Raw genomic sequence first — 17,480 nt, forward strand, 5'->3', positions numbered from 1 at the left:
CTCAAATCCACACCCAGCTAATCATCAATAATGTCATCCCAACTCAAATCCACAGGTTTTAAAAAATAATTTAACAAAATGATTCCAAAGTCCATATGAAGAGGTGAGAGCAGCCAGTGATACTCCAAATTTTAATAGACAAGTGCCATGAAAACGAACGAACAGAATGAGATACGAAGAAAATAAAATATAATCCCCAGGAAGCCCAGTGGCAGCTGACCCAAGCGTGGAAGTCAGGGATTATGGAGCAGGTTGGGACAGAGGACAAAATGTCATGGGCCTGCAGATTAAAATTTCAGCTGGAGGCTGGGCACGGTGGCTCATGCCTATGATCCCAGCACTCTGAGAGGCCAAGGCAGGCAGATCACCAGGAGTTCGAGACCAGCCTGGCCAACATGGTGAAACCCTATCTCTACTAAAAGCACAAAAAATTAGCCAGGCGTAGTGGCAGGTGACTGTAATCCCAGCTACTGGGAGGCTGAGGCAGGAGAATCGCTTCAGCCGGGAGGCAGAGGCTGCAGTGAGCCGAGACCACGCCACTGCACTCCAGCCTGGGCAACAGAGCAAGACTCCATCTCGGGAAAAAAAAAAATCAACTGTGTCAGCTATTTTTTAAAAATAAATTTCCATTAGCCCAGTGTGGTGGCATACGCTGTGGTCCCAGCTATCCAGGAGGTTGAGGTGGGAAGATCACTTGAGCCCAGGAGGCAGAGGCTGTAGTGAGCTATGATCGTGCCACTGCACTCTAGCCTGGGCAACAGAGCAAGACCCTATCTCAAAAACAAAAACAAAAAAAATCCCCTCTATTTCAAAAGTAGCACATACACAGTCACTGAAGACAATCTGGAAAAAGGAAACCTAAAGCTCACCAGTAATCCCATCACTCAGAGACCACATGCGCAGTCAACATGCTGACGAACATGGTTCACGTCTGCCGTCCTGTGCCTGTATCTGCTTGAGTGAGCATGTAGGGCTGAGCGAATGGGCAGGGTCTCAGGGCTCTGCAGGCAGTGGGGGCCATGGGGGTTTCTGAGCACTGGAGTGGCAAGACCACTCCAGACCACAGGGAGGAAGATGGAGCAGGGAGGGCAAGAAAGCCAGGACAGCAGCAAGGAGGTCGCCACCTGGATCTAGGGTCCAGGGAATAAGAAACCTCTCGAGCCTTTGGAGAGGATGCTGGACTCCACCAACAGCCCCAGGGTTCAGCCCAGACCATCGTTTAGGAAGTTCCTGAATGAGCCTGGGCTCCGTGCAGGCCGCTGCCAGCCACCCCACACACAGACACCCCTTTCAGAGCAATCCTCTGAACCCATTTACAGGACACAGTCAAGCCGGTCTTGTCACTTTACGGTCACATGTAGATGGGTGTGTGATCAGGAACCATAAACACACATTGACCTTGACAATGAAATGCACACTGAAGCATTTAGGGGTAAAATGTACTGATGCCTGCAAGTGTGAAATGCATCAGAAAATAAGTCCACAGATGGCTGCAGGGATGGACAGCTGGGCGGCTGGGTGATAATGAAATGGGAGTTCACTGGACAATTCTTCCAACTTTTCTGTTTTCAAAATTTCATCATGAAATACTGGGGAAAAAAAACACTATTCAGCACGGTGCTCTCTCCTCCTCTCCCCTCCCCTCAGCTCCCGCTTTAACTGCTAGGAACACTGCCCAACGAGCCTGCCTCCGACGCCTGGCAATCCCAGAGTGGGAGTTCCCTGTTGTGCTGAAAAGCAGCATCTCTGAAATAAAAACCCAGCAGCCTCCTGAGATGCCAGTTCTAAAGGGACATCTTCCCTGGATCTTTAAGCTCTGCATGTTGGTCAAACGGTGACACCTTCGCTGTACTTTGGAAGCAACGGCCTCTGCTGACCAGATGTCGGCTCCTTTAGTCTGCAGCAGACACTGAAACCATCCCAAGAGGTGAGTCAGAGAAACAGCGTGGCCAGATGGGCTGCCAGCGCGCAGACCCAGAGGGGACACAGACTTCTCGTGGAATCGCAAAGCCTGTGTCTGAGAACGCACAGTTTAAAAAGGGTCCTTACGAAGCACGGCTATCGCACAAGCAAATGTATTCATTCAAGAGATGAATCCATGGATTTAAATAGGAATTAAGCTCCCATTCGAATGGTCAAGAGCACAGCTGGACACATACGAGCGTGAGCGTGATTGCTATACCCTAATGCCTCACCATTTTTATTATAAACATGTCATCTAGATGCATATCTTTCTAAATTCAAAGGACCCAGCCCTCCCTAAAGTGGGCTCCGGGTGGGGGGAAAAAGCAGCCAGGAACAATGTTCCCTGCACTTCAGTGCCCCACAAGGCTCCTGAGTGTCTCAGTTAAGGGCAGCAGATGGTCACGCCTTCCCGCAAGCCCAGGCCACTCCAAGGGCTCACTTTTGGGCAGCTGCCACATTATCTTCCCATATGAAATAGTAAGGGACAGCGCCGGGCGCGGGGGCCCACGCCTGTAATCCCAGCACTCTAGGAGGCCGAGGCGGGTGGATCACCTGAGGTCAGGAGTTTAAGACTAGCCTGGCCAACATGACGAAACACCGTCTCTACTAAAAATAATTAGCCGGGCGCCGTGGCATACGCCTATAATCCCAGCTACTTGCAAGGCGTAGGCAGGAGAATCGCTCGAACCCAGGAGGTGGAGGTTGGAGTGAGTCAAGATCACATGACTGCACTCCACACTCCAGCCTGGACGACAGAGCGAGTTTCTGTCTCAGCAACAACAACAAAAAATACATATATATACATATATATATATATATGTATATATATCAGTTTCACACAGAGAGATGATCTTCCTTTGTTTGTACAGTGGCTCTCCACCCTGACTGCACGTCAGAATCACTAGGGACACGGGAAAACGTCAACGCCGGGCTCCACGGCAGCCAAGTCAATCAGCAAGGGGATGGGGGGTGGGGTGGGGGGCCTGTCAGGGTTTCTGAGAAGCTCCCAGGTGACTGTGATGTGTGGCCAGGCTGAGAAGCTCAGTGCAATGTAATCATTCCACAACATACACAGCTGTCAACACACCACACTGCCCTACAAAGACGTAATATGTACAATTATCATCCGTCAGTTATAAAGAAAGAGATGCTTCTCCGACAACCTAGGAGGCTGAACAACCACACAGGAAAACCAACAACCTTACTTCTGCTTTGAACGTTACAGTTTTTTCAGGACCCAAAATTAAGTAGATGATTTAAAAGATGAGAATGTGAATAAAGACATCACCACCTCTTATTAAAAGTCATTTTAATATCCGGTAGAACATTACCAGATGCTGAGACCTTTAAGATTTTAACCCTTATTAAAAAGAAAATAACATAACCAAAAAAAAATTGTTAATATCTGAGTACAGGCTAAAACGAAAGAAAATCATCCAGGCCAGAAGTCCACAAACTTGAGTATCACCCGAATCCCCGAGGGCCTGTTCAGGCCCAGCCCGGAGGTCCAGACATGACAGGCGTGGGAGGAGGCCAGGGCAGCTGCGTCCAACAAGTTCCCAGAATACATGGAGGCCGCTGTCCAGGACCCCACTCTGGGAGCACAGATCTGGCCTCACAGGAGAGCCTGGAAAACGTCAGAATAATCTTTGGAGGTGAACGCATTCCTCTAATTCCAGGCACTGAAAGTAGGCATCTATCTGCCCTGAGAGCCGCGGCATAAATGCTCCCAAAATGAATTGAAAATGAAGCCAAATGGGAAGGGACCGTGAAAGGTGGGGTTACACTTCCTCCTTCCAGCACCGGCCCAGGTGCCAGCACATCTGGGAGAGCCTGGGTTCTGGCGCACACCTGTCCTGACTCAGAGTCCCTGAACCTCGGCCCACATGCCACAGGTGGGCTCCACGCCAGGAGACTGGCGGGGATGGAGATTTTGTGGGTGGATGCCCCTAACTAAAGGTGTTGGCCTGTGTTGCTCAGGGGACTATGGAAGAAAACGGATTAACGTGAGCTATCTTTCCATCAGCTGAGGCGTGGCCAGGGCTGCTGCCTCCTGGAGGCTGCGGGGGTCCACTCCCCACCTTGTCCTGCTCGGCTCCTCGGCCCTCCTCCACCTTCAGAGCCACATGCAGCCTCTCCTGCCTCTCACTCCTACTCCCACCCAGGGCCCCCCTTGTACAAAGACCCTGTGATGACACAAGGCCTGCCTAGGTGGTCCAGGACGCCCCCCTTGCCTCAGGACCCACACCTTTACCCACAGAGTCCCTGTTACCGTGGAGGCTGGGCTGAGTGGTCTCCCCCAAAATTCATGTCCCCTGGAATCCCAGAATGTGGCCCTCTGTGGAAGTAATCAAGATGTCATGCAGTCGTGAGCACGTTAGGGTAAAGGAATGCTGGCGCAGAAAGGGCCCGATCTATTGACAGCTGTCCTTCCGAGAAGAGACGCAGAGACGACGGAGGGGACCATGTGGAGACAGAGGCAGGGGCTGCGGCGATGCGGCCAGAGCAGGAAGAGGAGAGAAGTAGGCTCCGCAAGGGCCTTCGAAGGGAGCAGGGCCCCGGGACACCTTGTCTTGAACCTCTGGCCTCTGGCCTGTGAGAAAGTGGGTTTCTGTTGTTTTAGACCACCCTTTGTGTTCATCTGCTCCAGCAGCCCTGGGAGACCCCCACACTGATTAGATGACAACTCCACAGGCTCTGAGGACCAGGGTGCCGACGTCTCTGCGGACCCTGCTGTGCCCCCACAGCAGGATTCTGTCTCGTGTGTGCCTACTCCGCGTTCAGCTCCAGTTTCAGCAGAATGGATGTTTGTAAGGAATTCCACTACATTTCTAAGCAAGGCACTCCATATTTCTAAGAGACATCATTGTTAATATCTCAGTAAAGGCTAAAATGAATCAGTGTTTTAGCCCAGGCGCAGTGGCTCACGCCTATAATCTCAACACTTTGGGAAGCTGAAGCGGGATAATCGCTTGAGACCAGGAGTTCCAGACTGGCCTGGGCAACACAGGGAGACCTCGTTTCTACAAAAAAATAGAAAACTTAGCCAGGCGTGGTGGCACACACCTGTAATTCCAGCTAACTAGGAGCTGGGGTTGATCATCTGAGCCCAGGGAGATGAAGGCTGCAGTGAGCCATGACTGTGCCACTGTACTCCAGCCTGGGCAACAGAGCAAGATCCTGTCTCCAAAAAAAACCCAAAAATGCACTTTGACTGGCTTCACCAATGTGCAGAGAAGCAGATGTATCAGAACTGCTGTCAGGACAACAGGCTTTCCCTTAACACTCCCAACACCTTACAAATGCTCGTTATCCAGAGTGCCAGGCAACCTCATGCACCCAAGGAAAAAGGAAGAGAAAAGATACCCCAAAAGTAGTGACTCTGAGGTCACTAAACTACTCCATAGACCAGGCACGCTGGCTCACGCCTGTAATTCCAGCACTTTGGGTGGCCGAAGTGGATGGATCACCTGAGGTCAGGAGTTTGAGACCAGCCTGGCCAAACTGGCGAAACCCCTTCTCTACTAAAAATACAAAAAGTAGCCAGGCGTGGTGGCTCATACCTGTAATCCCAGCTACTCGGGAGGCTGAGGCAGGAGAGTCACTTGAACCCGGGAGGCGGAAGTTGCAATGAGCAGAGATCGCGCCACTGCACTCCAGCCTGGGTGACAAAGAGACTCCATCTCAAAAAAATAAAAATAAAAAAATCTACTACTCAACATTAGGATCCCAGCTTCTGCGCATGGGTTTGTTCCAGGACAGTCCTACGCTCAGGGATGTCAGCTCGGCCAGGCGCGGTGGCTCACGCCTGTAATCCCAACACTTTGGGAGGCCAAAGCAGAACGACTGCTTGAAGCCAGGAGTTTGGGACCAGCCTGGGCAATAAAGCGACACCTCCATCTCTACCATAAAATAAAATAAGATGCTGGACCCACAGCACAAAGTCCAGAGAACCTCAACATGAACAGTTGACGGCCCACATGCATGATGGAAACACAAGCCACGCGCGGCCCCAAAATACTCAGAAGCCCATCAGGGCGGACTATTCCAAAAGGTGTGCTGCTGTGAGAACAAATGCTGAGCTGCTCTCCATTAAGACACGCTGAGAGCACCTGAATACTGAAAACACGGACACATCACAGGCGTCAGGCTGAGGCTGCTGAAACTGGCTTTCTTCTTTCACACATAAGAACTTTTTCTTCCTGATATTCTAGTAGGTCATGGAGCTAAGAAACCAGTCACCATTTAAGTATGTCCGAAGAGAAATGCAACCCATGTTGAACTGCTGCTTTTCATTGTTATTCTCCAAATTGTTCAAGTTTTCTACAATGACTTTGTGTTTTTATAACTACACTCAAACTTCAGCAGGAACAACAGTATGTCAATCAAAACCCGCCTATGATAAAGCCGCCCACTTGAAGCAACTGGTGCCACATCACAACATGAGGCTGCCCAGCCTGGATGCTCGAGAGGCCGGCCCGGCAGCATGGGGAGGAGACCTTTTCCTCGTAAGCTGCATGAAGCTTCCCTCCACCTGCCTCGGGGACAAAAGGAATGTCCCCTGCCCCCAGTGCAACTCTGGAGACTTGCTAGGCCCTGGCTGTGCAGCCTCCCCAGAGGCTGGTCAGAATTCCATCCTGGGTCCACAGTGTACATTCCAGAGAAATTGTGAGACAGACATGCGACATGAGGAGCCTCTCAGTGCTTGTCCCCTTGTATTGAAGAGCCCTTGCCCAATCACCTGAGGTCAGGAGTTCAAAACCAGCCTGGCCAACATGGCAAAACCCTGTGTCTACTAAAAATACAAAAAATAGCCGGGTGTGGGGGTGGGCGCCTGTAATCCACTACTCAGGAGGCTGAGGCACGAGAACTGCTTGAACCCGGGAGGCAGAGGTTGCAGTGAGCCGAGATCACACCACTGCACTCCAGCCTGAGTGACAGATTGAGACTCTGTCAGGAAACAGAGGGGAGGGGAGGGGAGGGGAGGAAAGACAGGACAAGACAGGACAGGACAGGACAGGACAGGACAGGACAGGACAGGAAAGGGAAAAGCCAGCACATTCGTGTCGGCACCGAGGAGACACTGTTCTTGTCAAAGCTCACAAGTCGACCGTCCCCTCCCAGGGCTCTGCTCGCTGACTGCTCAGAGGAAGGACTGGTCAGTCTAGAATAGCACAAATGTCTTCAAACATTGCCCACCCCTCCTTTTCCACCTCAGCCCCTTCCAGCCCCGTGTTCCCTGTCCACAGACTGCTGAGAGGTCCTTTGGCTCTGACCTCCACTCAGCTGAACAGTTCACCTCAACAAGGCAGTGCTGTTAGCAGGCATGTAAGGCGTTCAGAGACCATCCTGAAGCGTGCTAACCAAATCCAGGACCTGCGCACCAACTTCAGGAAGGTCCCCTCAGTAAAGTGGGACCAGGCTCCCCACAGCAGCGATCTGCTGAGATCTGGCAGGACGTTCGGAGAAATTCTGGGAACGACCCTTATTCTTTCTGCTTTCAGTAGGTGTTTCTGGAAATTGGGCATTTATGAAACTTATGAAATTTATGAAAGATGTAGGTCTGCTCCCAACAGGCCATGCAGACTCATGGGCAATCTGGTGGATGGAAAGCAATAGTAGGGGCTCCACGAGCCTCAAGAAACTGCAACACGGCTTTTAGTGCGGGCAGGTGTTTTCAGTCTCTTCCTGGACAGCTGAAATTCACTGTCTCCATCACCGCTCAACCACTCTGAGCTAATAAAAAGTGGAAACAGGCCAGGTGCGATGGCTACACCAGCAACCCCGACACTTTGAGAGGCCAGGGCAGGAGGACTGAGCGAGCCCAGGAGTACGAGACCAACCGGGGCAACACAGTGAGGCACCCGTCTCTACAAAAAGCTGAAAAACTAACCAGGCATGGTGGCACACGCCTCTAGTCCCAGCTACTAGGGAGGCTGAGGCAGGAGGCTCGCTTCAGCCCAGGAGTTCAAGGATACAATGAGCTGTGATTGTGCCACTGCACTCCAGCCTGGGCAACAAGACAGACCCTGTCTCCAAACAAAAGTGGAGACAGCATTAAACTCCTGTGACTGCGGCTTAGAAAAGTTTCCAGAGCTCCATCAAAAGAATTCAGTTCTTTTTTTTTTTTTTTTTGAGACAGAGTCTCGCTCTCGTCACCCAGGCTGAAGTGCAATGGCGTGATCTCGGCTCACTGCAACCTCTACCTCCCAGGTTCAAGTGATTCCCCCACCTCAGCCTCCTGGGTAGTTAGAATTACAAGCGCCTGCCACCACACCCGGCTAATTTTTGTACTTTTAGTAGAGATGAGTTTCACCATGTTGGCCAGGCTGGTCTCAACCTCCTGACCTCAAGTGATCCACCTGCCTCGGCCTCCCAAAGTGCTAGGATTATAGGCATGAGCCACCGCGCCTGGCCAAAAAGAATCAAGTTCTAAAGAGTCAACTGTTGGCCAGGCACGGTGGCGCACGCCTGTAATCCCAGAACTCTGGGAGGCCGAGGTGGGCAGATCACTTGAGGTCAGGAGTTCAAGACCAGCCTGGCTAACATGATGAAACCCCGTCTCTACTAAAAATACAAAAAAAATTGCTGGGCGTGGTGGTGCACGCCTGTAATCCTAACTACCTGGGAGGGTGAGGTGGTAGTATTACTTGAACTCAGGAGGCAGAGGTTGCAGCGAGCTGAGATTGTGACACTGCACTCCAGTTTGGGTGATAATGAGACTGTCTCCAAAAAAAGAAAAAAAAAAAAGGAATCCACTGTTGCTACCTGTACTTGTCTGTTGAGGGTATACGCATATGTGATTTTTAATTTACATAGGCTATTAAAATGTGACTAATAAAACTCAGAAGTCAACTATTCATATTTCACTTTAGAATAAAAGTTTTAAAGCTTCTACCGTTCATTCCTCTCTGCCTCGGCATGAATTTTCTCAGTAGCTCCTCAATAAATGATAAATGTGAAAACATGCATTAAAGTGATCTCGACTGGTACTACCCAGAAACCACTGCAAAAAAGTGACCCAAATGTGGCCTGGGTCCAACCCACAGGTGGGATCTCTGTCACAGCCGAACCAGAGCCACGCTGCGGCAAGTGAACGTGAAAGGATGACAAAAAGCCACAAGGTCCGCTTGCTCCAGGACCAAAGCTGTCCCATGTGTGAATAAGGGGGCCCTCCCCATGCAGTTCTTGGCCGTGCTGGCTGCCACAAAAGCCAAAGCTCGCAGGAGGTACATACGGCAGGTGTAAACGTCTCTGTACGCCATGTGCTCATAATCAGGGAGAATTTTCACAAAACGTCCCGACTTCACGCGAGGGTTTATACCTGAACAGACACAGCAGGGAAAGGGCTAAGGATGGCTCCCTTTTCAGGACTGTGCAAACAGCGTGCATACGACCCAATGCCCGTCCCTCACCAGTGTGATACAATCCCCTCATGTGTACGCAGCCACCCAGGACACAGGGAGGCGGCTCTGAGAAACCTGCTGGAGAGAACACTGTGACACGTTTTCCTTCCATAAGTGGTGCCACCAGAAACTCATGGTGGCAGCAACCTTGGGAATCCTTTCCACATACGATCACGCTCCTCCCGCGGCCAGCACACGCTAGGCAGGCCCCGGGCCACAGCTCACCGGGGCTCAGGAGGTGGGAGGGCAGGTGTCCTGGCCGGCGAGCATATGAGATGACTGTCTTTGAGAGGATATGGCCCAAGCGGCTTAAGAAACTCAAAAAGCATCTGCCTTGCAGAAATGAAAAAGAAAAAAGAAAAGAAGCTCAAAGAACAGTCAGAAGATGAAAACTTGTGGTATGAGACACACATAGAAACCCTCTGACCATCAAAAAAAGCCAAGAGTTTCATCCAATGAGCAAGAAATGGGAAAGCCCCTGGCACTGAAGAAACACCTGTGGGAACACAGCCTGGGCCGAGGAGCCTCTGCCTGCTGGTGAGTGTCACAGTGACTCTGGGCACTGAAGAAACACCTGTGGGAACACAGCCTGGGCCGAGGAGCCTCTGCCTGCTGGTGAGTGTCACAGTGACTCTGGGCACTGAAGAAACACCTGTGGGAACACAGCCTGGGGCCGAGGAGTCTCTGCCTGCTCGGTGAATGTCACAGGTGACTCTGGAAAGCGGGGGAGCCAAAGAAACATGAAACGGGGCTGGGGGGCTCAGCCTGCCCACAGAACACTGAAGGGAAGGAGAACTTCAGAAGGGGGGCTGCCTCTCCGTACCTGGGGGCTTGGACGGAAGGCACCACAGCTTCATTTCCCAATTACCACAGGCAGTCCCATCCTGAAGGCTGGAGGCCCAGAAACCAGAGAAACAGGCAGCTCCAGGAGCACCCAAGTCGCTCTGGTGCTGCCTACATTTCTCAGCTCTAAAGGGCCTCTATGCCTAATAAAAGACACTAGTATCCAGAATAGGAGAACAGAGAACAGAGTGCCCCCTCCCTCAATTTTAGTGCTGTTACTACCAGTGCTGTATTCAAAATGGGACTGTAAGATGGTTTCTGAGAAAACAAAAGTATGGACTAAATCACTTTTATTATTTATCACTGATGTGCACTGTCTGCTTCTGGTACAAAGTTAATCATGGATGATAACAAATAGATTCACTCACGCTTCGCGTAGACGTCCCGACAAGACACGCCCGTGATCTCCAACTTCCGCAAGTTTTCACAAACACCATACTCTGTAACAAGAAACATTTGCAGAAATTTAAGATCAACAAGTCCTAATGAGACAGACAGGGGCAAGTTGCTGATGGCTGGCAGGGGAGGTGCACACCTAGCCTCAGCCCCATCTCCAGAGTACATCTGTCACTGTGGAGATTTCACTGATTTCTCCACATTCAGTCAACACCCTTGTTCACCAATGAAGACATTATTCTCTTTTAGTCAATGTCACCCTTTACAAAATAATAATCTGCATTGTTTATTCTAATAAGCTCGAGAAGCCTAACCACACAAACCAATATCAGACAATCCCTAGTTTATGAACAAGGTGAGGCAGAATTCAGTTGTCTGGACACAGCGCCATGTTTCCATGGAAACAAGGTCACCACTGGTGTTAGGGTCCAGACGGTGCCAGAGGCCAGTCCACCCCATGTACTTCCCTGTGCTGCCTGTGTGTTCAACTCAGCCCAAGGCCAGGAGGGGATCGTACAAGACATAGGGGAAGAGGTGAACACTGTCCCTTCTCCACTGGCTAGGCTTGGCCAGGGCCCAGTGAAGGGCTCCTGGACACCTCCCCCCTCCCCTGTCCTCACATCCTCACCTGCTGACAGCATCCTCCTCTCTGTCCCCTACTCCCACCCCACCACAGCTCCACTTTTCACAATCACCAACACCCAGCACATTCCAAGCAAAACCCCAGGTCCTTCAGCTTGGGTCTCTGCAAGCCTTTGAAAGGAAAGACCACCAGGGGCTAATCCACACAACCACAGAACTGCACATGGGCCAAGGGCTGCCACTGGCGATACCTGCATTCTGAGTTTTCCACGTGCTGTGTACCATGCCAAGTCATGCTGGGCATCACCTCACTGCATCCTACAGCAGGCCCATGAGAGAGGCACCACTGTCGTCTCCACTTTCTCAACAGAAAATAAGTGCAGAGAGGTGGCGTGACTCCACAAAGGAACTCGAGCTTATGGTTAGCTGGGACCAAAAATTGAAGCCTAGATCAAAAAGCTTCCTTCGCAGTGAGAATGTGGCAGGGGCACAACACCGGAGACAGGATGGGGTGGCTGGGTCTCCACATGGACCACTGCAGCTCACACTGACTGTGTTATGCCCTGTGCAGGCGTGACAGCCTGACAGTGACCTTAAAGGTCAGGACCCTGCCCTGTGGCAGAGAGGGAAACCGGGGCCCAGTGAGGTTGGTGGCCATCAGAGCTCACTCAGCAGTCATGATACAGGAACAAAGATACGATACTCCAAAGTACTGCCCCCCATCACATGCCTTTTGATAAGCCCTACTTGCCCGGAGGCCTCGTCCCTTCTTCTCAGTAACTCGGATGCTATTACCCCAAATCCTTCTCTAACTGGAAGCACTGACAGTACTCAAAGTAAAGCTCGAGAAGCAGACAAGGTGGAGACAGCAGTTGAGACGACATAGCTGCTACTCAGCAAACCTCTTTCCAGTGGAGCCATCCAGGCTCCTGCCTTGACAGCATGTCCCCTGCCTCCACTTCTGAACCCCAGGCTCCTGGACGGCCTGCGTCTCCTCTCAGGAGGCCTGCAGGTCCCCCTTAGTGGGAGGACCTGGGAAACCACATCCTAAATCCTGTAGGCTCCAGTGAGGAGTGCCCAGAGGGGGTCCCCGAATGAACACACCCAGCGAGGAGATGCATTTGAGTTCTTTGGAGAAAGAAACAGGAATGACAAGAGTGAGTCACTGAAGAGCTCCCACAGAGCCCAGGGAGCTGCTGATTCCGGATCTAGGCCAGGGCTGCCCCGATGGAAACACAATGTGGGCCACAAACAGCATCGACATTTCCTAGGAGCCACGTCAAAAAGGGAACAATTAAACAGGTAAAAATCGACATTTCCTAGCAGCCACATCAAAAAGGGAACAATTAAACAGGTCAAATTCATGGTTATATTTTATTTAACTCAATATAACCAATTATTATCATTTCAACATGTAGTCATTACTGAGTTATCTTTTTTTTTTAGAGGTGGGGGGGTCTCACTATGTTGCCCAGGCTGTAGTGTAGTGGCTACAGGTAAAACATACACACATACATACATTGATGGATGGATGGACGGATGGATGGATGGATGGATGGATGGATGGATGGATGGATGGAGTCTCGCTCTGTTACCCAGGCTGGAATGCAGTGGTGCAATCTCAGGTCACTGCAACCTCCGCCTCCCAGGTTCAAGCAATTCTCCTACCTCACCCTCCTGAGTAGCTGGGACTACAGGCGCACAACACCATGCCGGGCTAATTTTTGTGTTTTTAGTAGAGATGGGGTTTCAATTCACCATGTTGGCCAGGCTGGTCTCCAACTCCTGACCACAAGTGATCCGGCCTCCCAGAGTGCTAGGATTACAGGCATGAGCCACTGTGCATGGCCAGAGTTTAAACATTTACTTATCAATTACTTTGTCATTATGACCAGGGGAGTCAGGGGCCCCTGTCTTCACTGCAAACAGGTCTGGGGAGCAGGACCTTTGTCCTCCCTTCAGTCAGGGCCAGGGATGAGGAGCTGAGATGCAGCCTGAAGCAGTCCAGGGGCTGCTCTGACAACCATCCAGGCTGACTCCTGCTAATAATGACAGAGAAAAAACCAACACCAGGTGGGAGTTAAAAATAAAACAAAAGCCGGATGTGGTGGCTCACGCCTATAATCCCACCACTTTGGGAGGCCGAGGTGGGCAGATCACCTGAGGTCGGGGGTCGTGACCAGCCTGACCATCATGGAGAAACCCCATCTCTACTGAAAATACAAAATTAGCCGGGCGTGGTGGTGCATGCCTGTTATCCCAGCTACTCGGGAGGCTGAGGCAGGAGAATCGCTTGAACCCGGGAGGCGGAGGTTGTGGTGAGCCGAGATGGCACCACTGCACTCCAGCCTGGGCAACAAAAGGAAGACTCTGCCTTAAAAAAAAAAAAAAAAAAACTAACACCGGCTCATCTCCTTTGCCTCATGGTCTATGGGCCTCCTGGGTGACCTGGGGCGTCTGACGCTTGCCTGTTAAGCAGGACCAAGGACTGGTAAGAATTTCTTCAGTGAAAATTTGTCAATGATAGAATAATAATGAGGAAAATTCTGCAATCGCCTCCAGAGAATTTTGTTTTAGACGAGCTCTCCAATTGTCCAAGGTGACTGGCTAGAATGGCAGGAATAAATAGGTTTTTAATGAAAATGTCTTGCTACATGGTGAAGTGCTACGGGGAAATCAAAGAATGATCAGAGAAACGCACAGGGACTCTGTGACAGTCTGCTGAGAGGGACTCTCAGCACAACTAACACTGAGCTGTGGAGGAAAAAGGCAAATCATAAAAAAAGACAGTCTGTGTTACAAATAACGGGAGCAGTGTCTTCATTTTTCATCTGTAAGTTAAAGGAACTGGACCGGATCATCTGTAAACTCCCCCTTCCAAGCTGTCAACACCCTACGATTCTAGTTGGAGAAAAAAGAATATTCACCAGCAAATGTTTACAAATGGGAGGGCGAAGGGGACAGGCGCTGACGCAGAGCAAGGACGGGGAGGGCAGGGCTGGCGGGGTGAGAGCTGTGGCCGCAGGCTGGCAGCCGCCCCACCTCCTGTTCCATTACAATCTTATTTCGGTTATGTTGATACAACACAGTCTGTCCTTCCAAGTGATCACAGGAGTCCAGTTATTTCTGTCAAGTCAGCCAACCAGGAAGGGGCTGCAGACAAAGTGCGGCAACAGGGACTCCACCAGGCCGTGGAGCTCATCCCGCAAGGCGCCTCACCACACAGGAGGGCTGACCCCAGGGAAACGTGTCACCAGGACACAGCTCGAAGCTCAAAAGGGGCCTGTGTGCTCTGTGCAGCTGCCAGACTCTGCCCTGAAGAATCACAGGGCACCTAGTGAGCACTGAAGCAGCCAAGAGGCCCTGGATGGCCAGGTGTGCAGTGGGGAGGCACAGGGGGTGCACCTGGATGCAGTCAGACCTAGGCCAGTTCATGCTGACTCCTCTCCATTACCAGAAGTCCAGGGAGCACCTGTCAGTGTGGAAGTCAGAATGCTCAGGCCAAATACCGAGATCAACTAACTATTCAGGTTGAACCAGAGGCCTGGGCGGGGACATCTAACTGCCCACCCATCAGACTGAGGGACGCATCACCCCAGGCCACAGCCCTCCAGAATGCAGTTCAACCACTAGTTATGGCTTATCAGCTACAGTGAACTCTGGGAGGAACTCCCACAACTAGCATCATCATTTAGTTTCACTTCGCAGATTACAAAACATTTCATCTGGTGGCTCACGCCTGTAATCTCAGCACTTTGGGAGGCCAGGGCAGGCAGATTACCTGAGCTCAGGAGTTCAAGACCAGCCTGGGCAACATGGCGAGAGCCCATTTCTACAAAGAATACAAAAATTAGCCAGGCACTGTGGCACACACCTATGGTCCCTGCTACTCAGGAGGCTGAGGTGGGAAGACCATCTGAGTCCAGGAGGTGGAGGCTGCAGTGGGCCAAGATAATACCACTGCAATCCAGCCTGAGTGACAGAGCGAAATCCCATCTCTTAAATATATAGATCTATAGATATATCAGGCAGACTACCCAATAATTACAGCATTTTCTGTGAGGATATAAAGATCTTTGCAGTGATGACAGAAAGAGAAAACCAATTTGCTTTAAGGCAAGATTCAAACTAGGAGTAGAGGGAGGTAAACAGAGGCAAGTGGAATGAATCTCTGGGCCAGGCCAAGGGGTCGGGACTTCTGCTGCAGGCAGACGGGAGCCTCAAAAGGCTCCTCAGCAGGGGCAGTGAGCTCCCTGGCAAGGCAGAGGCTCTCAACCCCTCAGACCAATCCCACTCCTTAAAACAAATATTTACTAACACCTCCTAGATTCTCATGAAAGCAAAGAAATGATTCTATACACAATTGTAAACAATTAACATTGCCCTAATTGTAACAGGAAGGAATACAGAAATCCATCAAGGTGCGTTTTGCCACGTGATGCTCAGGTGCGTTTTGCCTGGCTGCTCCGGGCGTGGTCCGAGGACCTGCAGCACAGCAACCCTGGGAGCCCAGTAGGGAGTCCCAGGCCCCACCCGGACCCATTGAATCAGCATCAGCATCTCAGCAAGATAACCTGGGATGGCTGGAGGAGCCCTGCACAGGCTGCTAACATCTCTGCCCATGCAGCCCACCATATTCAGCGCTGCTATGGCAACATGCATTTCCAAACAGTTTCCTGGAAAGTTCTGAGCAAAATACAGTTTTCTGTTAATTGACAGTATATGAAAAAACTGTATGAAAAATGCTGGGTGTAGGCCGGGCACGGTGGTTCACACCTGTAATCCCAGCACCTTGGGAGGCCGGGCAGATCACTTGAAGTCAGGAGTTCAAGAACAGCCTGGCCAACATGGTGAAACCCTGTCTCTACTGAAAATACAAAAATTAGCTGGGTGTGGCAGTGGGAGCCTGTAATCCCAGCTACTCAGGAGGCTGAAGCAAGAGAATCACTTGAATCCAGGAGGTGGAGGTTGCCATGAGTCAAGATTGCGCCACTGCACTCCAGCCTGGGCGACAGTAAGACTCCAACTCAAAAACACAAAACAAAACAAAAAACCAATCGGTCAACGTCCCCAAAACCAACCAGAGTCTAACAGACTGTCACAGCCCAGAGGAGGCAGAGGAGGCGCGAGGACTAAATGCCATGGGGGCTCCCAGACAGGATTCTGGGACAGGAAAAGGATGTGAGTGAAAACTGCGGCAATCTGAATCAAGTGCAGGCGTGGTTACGGATAACGGATCACTATCGGTCCATTAACTGTGACAAATATGCCATACTAACAGAAGATGCTCACAACTGGGGAAACCACAGCATATGGGAACTCTCTGCCCTTCCTTGCAATTTTTTAATAAATCCAGTAATATTTAGTTTATTTAGGGGGGAAAAAAGGCTCCTTAATATAAAACACCTCCTAGGAGGCAACACCCATGGCTGTGGTGGCAAGGACCCAGGCAGAGGTGAACAGAGCAGGCAGGATCAGGGCAGAGCAGAGGCCTGGAAACGCCCAGACAGAGTGCGAAGGGCCCTGAGCACTCCAGGTGTGGGAGAGCCGGCAGGGCACAGCTGGGAGGCAGAGGGAGGCATGGGAGGGTCACTTGGAAACAGCCAGGGAGCAGGACGGGAAAGCGAGCTTCCAGGAAAGGAGTGGGCACAGAGATTGCCACTGAGGACAAATGGGAAAATATTTATGTACCACAGTTGCTGGAAAAAAACTGAACGAAAGAGCTCCAGCCAACAGGATCATCCACGATGGGCTGCTACATGGAGAGAGCGGAGGCAGAGGGCAGACAGGCCGGCTGCTGGGAGTGTGACGTACGCTCTTCTGCAAAGACAGGGGCACACATATCTAGGGGCAGATGGAGCACTCTCTGGCGACCTCCAAAATAGCAATGTGGAAAATAAAAAAGAACCAACAAGACAGGCACAAGGGCTCACACTTGTAATCCCAGCATTCTGGGAGGCCAAGGCAGGAGGCTTGCTTGAACACAGGAGTTCAAGACCAATCTGAGCAACACAGTGAGACCCCATCTCTATAAAATTTTTTAAAAAAATTAGCCAGGTGCAGTGGCACACCTCTAACACCAGCACTTTGAGACGTTGATGTGGGAGGATTTCTTGAGCCCAGGAGTTCAAGGTCGCTGTGAGTGACAAGCCACTGCACTCCAGCCTGGGCAACACAGTGAGACCCTGTCTCAAAAAAAAAAAAAAAAAGGCCGGGCGCAGTGGCTCAGGCCTGTAATCCCAGCACTTTGGGAGGCCGAGACGAGTGGATCACAAGGTCAGGAGATCG

General features: G+C 51.1%; 1 protein-coding gene across 4 annotated transcripts in view; it reads right to left on the minus strand.

Moving 5' to 3' along the window:
* Positions 1 to 17,480, minus strand: part of FBXO31 (F-box protein 31) — a 55,963-nt gene that overhangs the window by 23,130 nt on the left and 15,353 nt on the right. For 3 of the 4 annotated variants that reach the window (XR_012093003.1, XM_007994290.3, XM_007994293.3), the window contains exons 2-3: positions 10,583 to 10,654; positions 9,203 to 9,289 (exon numbers count right to left, since the gene is read on the minus strand). Coding sequence is in view for 3 of the 4 variants with exons in the window: in XM_007994290.3 (XP_007992481.3) it covers positions 9,203 to 9,289; positions 10,583 to 10,654 (159 nt within the window). In the remaining variant the exon portion in view is untranslated. The remainder of the gene's footprint in view (positions 1 to 9,202; positions 9,290 to 10,582; positions 10,655 to 17,480) is intronic. The other variant, XM_007994291.3, reaches the window with a different exon arrangement.

The sequence above is a fragment of the Chlorocebus sabaeus genome, chromosome 5 (genome assembly GCF_047675955.1).
Source record: "Chlorocebus sabaeus isolate Y175 chromosome 5, mChlSab1.0.hap1, whole genome shotgun sequence".
Lineage (NCBI taxonomy): Eukaryota > Metazoa > Chordata > Mammalia > Primates > Cercopithecidae > Chlorocebus > Chlorocebus sabaeus.